The 8255-nt window shown below is 50.0% G+C and overlaps 1 protein-coding gene across 1 annotated transcript in view; it reads left to right on the top strand.

Annotated features, from left to right (window-relative positions):
* The window catches only part of LOC112105963 (diacylglycerol kinase eta), a 188217-nt gene that overhangs the window by 106355 nt on the left and 73607 nt on the right, over positions 1–8255 (top strand). The window contains exons 2-4 of the mRNA XM_024198986.2: positions 2662–2772; positions 6538–6618; positions 7882–7986. Of these exons, the coding sequence (XP_024054754.1) occupies positions 2662–2772; positions 6538–6618; positions 7882–7986 (297 nt within the window). The remainder of the gene's footprint in view (positions 1–2661; positions 2773–6537; positions 6619–7881; positions 7987–8255) is intronic.

Below are 8255 nucleotides of genomic sequence, written 5' to 3'. Positions count from 1 at the left end.
TCCCCCCCCCCCCCCCGCGCGCTTGGCTAACTGCAGGGAAGGATTTCTTTTCAGCCACAGGCAAACAGCCTAGTAGGAACGGCCACCTCTGTCCCCTTAATTAAATTCCCGTATTTCAACCAGGTTACCATGAGCGATATCACTCTCCTGAGGATTACACAGCGAGATAAAGAACGGATGTTGCTGGAATGCCGGCAAACACCGGGACCATACGCTGCCAGGCTTTGTCATGCAATGATACCAGATTACTTGCTACTAGCATGGCGTGGTCAAGTGTCCTACCATGGAGGACGGAATAAGGCTGCACTGCCCAGAAACCTTGTGGCAAGGCTTTTGGAGTACCTCCAGGAGAGCTTCATGGAGATGTCCCTGGAGGATTTCCGCTCCATCCCCAGACACGTTAACAGACTTTTCCAGTAGCTATACTGGCCACGAATGCATCCCAAGTCCTCAGGGCAAAGTAATCAGTAAAAAACGCTTGCTTTTAAAACAAGTTTTATATTTTAAAAGGTAAACTCACCTGAGTTCCCTTCCATGGGGTCATGGTCTTGGATACTGGCTTGGGAGGGTTGGGAGGGTACTTCAGTCAGGCTGAGAAAAAGATCCTGGCTGTTGGGGAGAACGGAGTGCTGTGTGCTCTCCGCAAGCTCGTCGTCCTCCTCCTCTTCCCCGTCCACAGAATCCTCAGGTGTAGCTGATGAGATTACCCCTGCCTCGGAATCCACGGTCAGAGGTGGGGTAGTGGTGGCGGCCCCCCCTAGAACTGCATGCAGCTCGGCGTAGAAGCAGCATGTCCCCGGCTCTGACCCAGAGCGACCGTTTGCCTCCTTTGTTTTTTGATAGGCTTGTCTGAGCTTCTTGACTTTCACACGGCACTGCTCTGAGTCCCTATTGTGGCCTCCCTCCATCATGCCCTTGGAGATTTTTTCAAAAGTTTTGGCATTTCGTCTTTTCGAACGAAGTTCTGTTAGCACTGAATCCTCTCCCCATATAGCGATCAGATCTAGTACCTCCCGTACGGTCCATGCTGGTGCTCTTTTTCGATTATCGGCCTGCATGGTTACCTGTGCTGATGAGCTCTCTGTGGTCACCTGTGCTCTCCACGCTGGGCAAACAGGAAATAAAATTCAAATGTTCGCGGGGCTTTTCCTGTCTACCTGGCCAGTGCATCCGAGTTCAGATTGCTGTCCAGAGCGGTCACAATGGTGCACTGTGGGATAGCTCCTGGAGGCCAATACCATCGAATTGCGGCCACACTAACCCTAATTCGAAATGACAATATCGATTTTGGCACTACTCCGCTCGTCGGGGTGGAATACAGAAATCGATTTTAAGAGCCCTTTATTTCAAAATAAATGGCTTCATTGTGTGGATGGGTGCAGGGTTAATTCGATTTAACGCTGCTAAATCCGAATTAAAGTCATAGTGTAGACCAGGCCATTGTCTTCCCAGCGTTATTCCTGCTTTACCCTGGAGGGAGGAAGATAGGAACAGGGCCCAATGGGTTTAGTCATTCAAATCTAACAGACAGACTGAAAGCTCAGGGAGTGTGTGTGAAAGAAACGAGTCTCTCTCTGGGGAAATGGAAAACCTTAACATTGGTCTTATTCTCAGAGGAGGGTGATCTTTAATGCTGAGGGTAATTAACCATTGGAACAATTTACTGAGGGTCATGGGGGATTCGCCGTTGCTGACAAGTTTTCAATCCAGACTGGATGTCTGTCTAAATGCTCTGCTCTAGGAATCATTGTGGGGCAGTTCTCTGGCCTGTGTGGTACGGGGGGAGGAGGGTGGTGGTGGTCAGACTGAACGATCACAGTGGGCCCTTCTGGCCTTGGAATCTGTAAATCAGTCACTGGCAAGTGGGTCTGCAAAGTGGGTCTCAGCCACAGAGTGCCTGGGGCACCTCTGCTTTTGTCTGTACGGTCGTTTATCCTGGCATGAATGGCACAGTTAACTAATTGAATCCTTAATGTCCCAATGCATTTAAAAACACACGTAATTCAAGCATCCTCTATATGTGGGACCACCTGCCCTCCCACCCGGCCTCTCCCTGCTCTGTCCAAAGTGCATTTTCTGTTACTGAAAGCGATTTGCATCAAAGATGGAGGGTTGAAAATCTTCCTGTGTGGTCCTTAGTATTCCACTTTGCCAGGCCCATACTCCCTGCACTGGCCTCCTCCATGCCAAAACCAGGGGGCCACACAGATATATTCTCTGTCTCGGGAAGGTGTCCCCCTCCTGAGCCCATGCACTTGGCTTGGGTTGGGTTTGAAGATGTCTGAAATGTGCTGTCTCTTTAAGATCCCAGGCCATTAAATGGGCCAGATCCTCAGCTGGTGGAAATGGATGTAAACCCAGTGACCTTGATTGTGCTACACTGAGTTACGCCATGCTCTGTATGTGGGCATGAACTGACAGATCACTGCCCCCTATAGTATGTTACCCCTTCTCCCTGCTACGCCCTGTGCTTCCATGGCTGCATCTCATGGGTTTGCTGGCTCATGCCAGGGTTTGCTGGCTCATGCCAGGCTCTGCCATAGAACAGTCTGTACATGGCCCACGCCCTGGCATGCAAGGGGTTAAGGCCTTGGGTTCCTTTGGCCAGCCGTGGGTTAGGGTGCGAAGGCTCATTGGGGTCCTGTGACTCTCTCTTTGCAGAAGAGTGTGAAGGAGGGGCTGTTACTGAAGCAGACGAGCTCCTTCCAGAGGTGGAAGAGGCGATACTTTAAGCTGCGGGGCCGGACACTGTATTACGCCAAGGACTCCAAGGTAGGATAAATCCAGCAGCTCCTGGGCGTTGGGGAAGCTCTGGGAAGAGGCTCCTGTAGGCCCCAAGGCATTACCAGTGTGATGGCTGCCATGGCTCATGCACCGGGAATTCAGCGGGGGACTTGCGGAGCTCTAAGCATGGGCCATTGGTAAAGATACAGCAGACTCGCCCTCAACGGATGGGGCACAGAGGGACCTGTCACACACACAGGCCAAGCCATCGGAGAGGAGCATGCAGCACGCCAAGCAAGCAGTGGTTTCCTGACCTCTCTAGTGCCCAGTATGGGTCTCCCCTGGACAGAGAAGAGGGCTCCAAAAGAGGATTCAGAGAGGGGAAGGAGCATTCCCTGCGTCCTCCAGGACTTTGCTCAGCCTACTTTGTAAAGAGGGGGAGTTTCACAAGCCCTAACTCTGATCCCAGTTGAGTCAATGAGAGCAGAGTTAGGCTGATGGGAAGGCCCAGTTCCTCATGGATTTCCATAGGATTTAGGCACTTCAATGATCTGGGTATTTGAGAAGCTCATCCTAAATATCTTCAGCAAGAGGCCTCCCAGCATGTCCTCTGTGAGCCTGGATGGTGACCGGCTTGGCCCTTTTTCTCTGCTAGGGAATGTTACTGACGCCCAGATGGGCCTGCTGTAAATCATAGCACTGGGAGGGACCTCGAGAGAACATCAGGTGCAGCATCCTGCGCTGAGGCAGGACCCAGTAAGCTAGACTAGCCCTGACAGGTGTTTGTCCACCCTGGTCTTAAAAACCTGCAATGACAGGGACCACAACTTCCCTTGGACGCCTGTTCCAGATCTTAAATGTCCTTGGAGTTAGAAAGCTTTTCCTAATATCTAATCTAAATCTCTCTTGCTGCAGATTAAACTGATTACTTCTTGTCCTACCTTCAGTGAATGTGGAGAATAATGGATCTCTGTCCTCTTTAGAACAGCCCTGAATGTATTTGAACACTGTGATTAGTCCCCGCTTCAGTCTTCTGTTCTCAAAACTGAACATGCCCAGGCTTTCCTCAGAGGGCAGGTTTTGAAAACTTTGATCATTTTTGTTGCTCCTCTCTCCAATTTGTCCACATCTTTCTTAAAGTGCAGCGCCCGGAACTGGACACAGTTCTCCAGCTGAGGCCTCTCCAGTGCCGAGTAGAGTGGGACAGTTCCCTCCCATGTCCTTCATACGACACTCCTGTTAATACACCCCAGAATGATATTAGCCTTTTTTTGCAGCTGCACCACATTGACTCATATTCAATTTGTGATCCATTCTAACCCCCAGATCCTTTTCACCAGTACTGCCACCTAGCCAGTGTTTCCCATTTTGTAGTTGTGCATTTTATTTTTATTCCTTCATATGTGCACTTGTCTTTATCGAATTTCATCCTGCTGATTTCAGACCAATTCTCCAATTTGCCAACATAGTTCTGAATTCTAATCCTGTTTTCCAAGGTGCTTGCAACCCCTCCCATTTTGGTGGCATCTGCAAATCTTATAAGCATACCCTCTGCTCCGTTATCCAACTTATTAGTGAAAATATTGAATAGTACCAGACCCAGTACAGACCCTTATGGGACCCCACTAGATACACCCTCCCAGTGTGATAGCGAACCACTGATAACTGCCATTTGAATATGGTCTTTCAACCAGTCTTGCTCCCACCTTTTTGTAATTTCAGCTAAATCACATTTCCCTCATTTACTAATGAGAATGTCGTTGGACTGTGTCAAAAGCCTTACTGAAAACAAAAAGGTTGGTTTGGCATGAGTTGTTCTTGACAAATCCATGGTGGCTATTCCTTATAACCCTATTATCCTCCTGGTGCTTACAAACTGATTGTTTAATCATTTGTTCCAGTATCTTTCCTGCTATCAAAGTTAGGCTGACTGTTCTATAATTCCCTGGGTCCTCTTTGTTCCTATTTTTAAAGACAGGTTCTATGTTTGCTCTTCTCCAGTCCTTTGAGACCTCACCTGTCCTCCAGGAGTTTTCAAAGATAATTGCTAATGGTTCTGAAATTGCCTCAGCTAATTCCTTAAGCACCCTAGGATGAATTTCATCAGGCCCTGCTGATCTGAATACATCTAATTTGGCTTGTGTTTCTTCTCCCTTGCTAATATTAATTGTGTTAAGTATCTGGTCACAATCAACCTTTTTAGTGATGACTGAAGCAAAATAGGCATTAAACACCTCAGCTTTCTTGAGGTCATCAGTTATTAGCTCTCTTTCCCTGCTAAGTAGAGGACCTGCACTTTTCTCTGTCTTTCTCTTGCTCCTAATATATTTAAAGAACCTCTTCTTATTGCCTTTTATGTCCCTTGCTGGGTGTAACTCAATGTGTGCCTTAGCCTTTCTGATTTTGTCCCTACAAGCTTGCCCTATTCTCTTGTACTCATCTTTAGCAATTTGTCCATGCTTATGCTTTTTGTAGGATTCCTTTTTTATGTTCATGTCACTAAAGAGCTCCTGATGGCCTCTGACCATATTGGCCTCTTACTATTCTTCCTATCTTTCCTTTGCACCAGGATAGTTTGCTGTTGTGCCTTTAATAATGTCTCTCTGAGCTCTCCTGAACTCCCTTTTCCCTTACATTTTCTTCCCATGGGACCTCACCTATCACTTCTCTGAGTTTTAGTCTGCTTTTGTGAAGTCTATCATCCTTATTCTGCTGCCCCTCACTCTGCGATCTAGAGACCAACAGCCCCAAGGAAGGATGAGCTTTATCATCGTCTGGATCTTACTGATCAGACCAGTTTAGTATCATTGACGAATGGCATCCTCTCATGCCAACCTGCTTCTCCAGATGGCGAATAAATGCTTAGGGAATCTGTCCCCGTCCCATCCCCTGTAGGTCACTCCAGGACTGTCTGCCCTCTTGAGGAACATCCATTCACTAGACTCCCTGGTTCCAATTACTTTGACCAGGTTTGAATCCATTGTAAGCCTTTCCTATGGGCTACTTATGTTCCTTCACAGACTCTCATGTGGATCCTCACCCAAAGCTGCATGGAAGGTCAAGGAAATTGTGTCCACCAGGCCACCATAACCTAATAGGTAATTAATATTCCCTGAGTTCTGCTCAGACACAGAGCGGCTCTCTTTGTGGAGTTGTGCTGGCTGAGTCCCAGCAGGCTATATGGTCCAAAATGGCCAGTCATTTTGAGTGCCTGGTTCTGTAGATACCCAGGTGCCCCAAGCAGGGTGGCTAGGTATCAAGGCATTGCCACTGACCGGCCACTCTTGGAAATGTGGTCCACTGTACTGGCCTGCCCAGGCAGAACTTTCCCTTACATAGACTCCACAGCCCAAATGCAGGCCAGGTGTAGGCCAGTATGATCCCACTTTCACCAGGCCTGGGTCTGGACCTCTTGCAGCTTGAGCAGAAGCAGAACAAGTGGCTGCTTGGGGCATCCTGCAGCCCGTGCAGACTAGCCCTTCATGATCCAATCCTACCCCCTTCGTGGCAGCAGGACAGATTGCCGCCCAGCCAGATCTCCCCCTCTGGTAGTGGGAGCAAAGGCAGGGACAGCTTTGCAGCCTGAGACGGCTCTTCTGGCTGCTTGGGGGTCCCATGGATCATCAGGCGATCCCTTCTCCCTCCATCAGTGCCCAAGGTGCTAAGGCGAAGCAAGTCTCCCCAGCCTATGGGGTAAGCCCTCCACTCCCTGGGCAGAGCTAGGCTCCATGGGTTCAGTTACTGGGTTGAAGGCTGAGGCTGTCTCTTTGCTAGTGTCTCTGCTATGTCACCCTTTCCCTCATGCCTCCCCAGTCACTGATCTTCGATGAGGTGGACCTGTCCGACGCCAGCGTGGCAGAGACCAGCACCAAGAACATTAACAACAGCTTCACGGTAAGGGACAGTACCTCACGCACTGCACTGCAGTCCTGGTCCAATGGAAATACTCGCCTTGGCTTCAATGGGCTTTGCATCACGATCTGCCTGCTGTTATCCTTGTATGTCGAGGAGCCGAGAAGGGCTGCTGCCCTCCCACAACAGACCTTTCCTGCTCAAAACCAAATGTCAGACTGAACTTAAGGGGTATGCTCTGGGTACTCCCGGGTGTGGGGGTCCCAGAGGAGGGATCATCTCCTGGTAGTGGAGGATGGGCAAAGTCATCCTGCAGCATGTGGTCATTTGTTTCCTGATACAAGAGATTAATTACTCTTCTATAGCAGACGCCCAACAGCACCTTTTGCTGGGAGAGGCAGAAACCAAAGTAGTTGTGAGCCTCCGGCAGCTAGTGCTGCGTTGTGGGGGAAATCCAGCCCTATGGACTTTGGTAGGATGTGTGTGGTGCTAAAGCTGTGGGCTGCCCCTCTGCATAAGGGTGAATTTCACATACAGGGACTGCTGCTGGGCTCCAAGGCCTGCCCTCCCACCCTTTTCCCTTTAGCAGCTCCTGCTAGAACAGGACACACTCTGCATGTATCTGCAGCATGCGCTCCTGGACCATTCCCCAGTACACACATAGCTCCAGCGGAGACTGTTGCAGGCCCGCTCTGGACCACTGGCCACGCTCACCCTTGTTGTAACTCCGTAGGAGTCAACAGAGTTGCATGGGAGGGAATTTAGCCATTGTTTCTGCTCTAGTGGGCACCCCAAGGGCCCAGTCCTGCACCCACTGAAATCAATGGGAGCTTTGTTGCTGACTTCAGTGGGAACAGGACTGGGCCCCAGAGCCCCCTCTAGCTGGCCAGTAACATATATGTAATTGGCTCCAGTTGGGCACAGAACTCCAGGCTGGGACTGGGACTGTGTTAGCTGAGGAGGGCTGTACCAGCCTCTTGTGGGGGGGCTGCTACCTTCTGATTCCCTAGGAACTGGGGCGGGGGGGAGGAAAAGTGGAGCTTGGGTTGAGTTCTCCCCTGGAATAGAGTGTGGGCACTGTGGTTCTTGCCGCCTGGAGTGAGTAGAGAAACTCTGATCTCCCCAGCGCCTTTGGTAGGCCTGCATGGTGTGAGTGGTGGCAGCATGCTTGCCTCTGCATGTTGTAACCATTCCGACAGTGCAATCTATGAGCAGTCTGGGTTTCCTCCTCTGCACTAGCTGTGGGCCTCCCAGCAGCCTCCGTTTTCTTTGCAGTTGTCTTAGCAAGGCAGTTTTCTTCTCTAGGTGATCACACCGTTCCGAAAACTCATCCTGTGTGCTGAGAACCGGAAGGAGATGGAAGACTGGATTGGTGCCTTGAAATCCGTCCAGAAGTGGGAAATCAATGAGGTAAGAGAGGCACGCACGCTGGTTGGGAGTCCCCAGGTGGTAGGCCCAGGACAGGGAGTGTTAGTAAAACTGTCCTGGGCACAGGGAAACAGTGAGATCATAGCAATATTCGACTAAGGGATGGAATTCTCCCTATTCATAGGGAGAGTGTCATGAGACAGGGTTTACAGTGCTAGTCATGCTGTGCCTCAATGGGGTAGCTAGCTGTGACCTTGTGAACACTGTGTGTGTGTGTGTGTGTGTGTGTGTGTGTGTGTGTGTGTGTGTGT

Source organism: Terrapene carolina, unplaced genomic scaffold (genome assembly GCF_002925995.2).
Source record: "Terrapene carolina triunguis isolate 2854851 unplaced genomic scaffold, T_m_triunguis-2.0 Scaffold172, whole genome shotgun sequence".
In the NCBI taxonomy this organism is placed as follows: Eukaryota; Metazoa; Chordata; order Testudines; family Emydidae; genus Terrapene; species Terrapene triunguis.
This window is presented reverse-complemented; position numbering and strand designations above follow the sequence as displayed.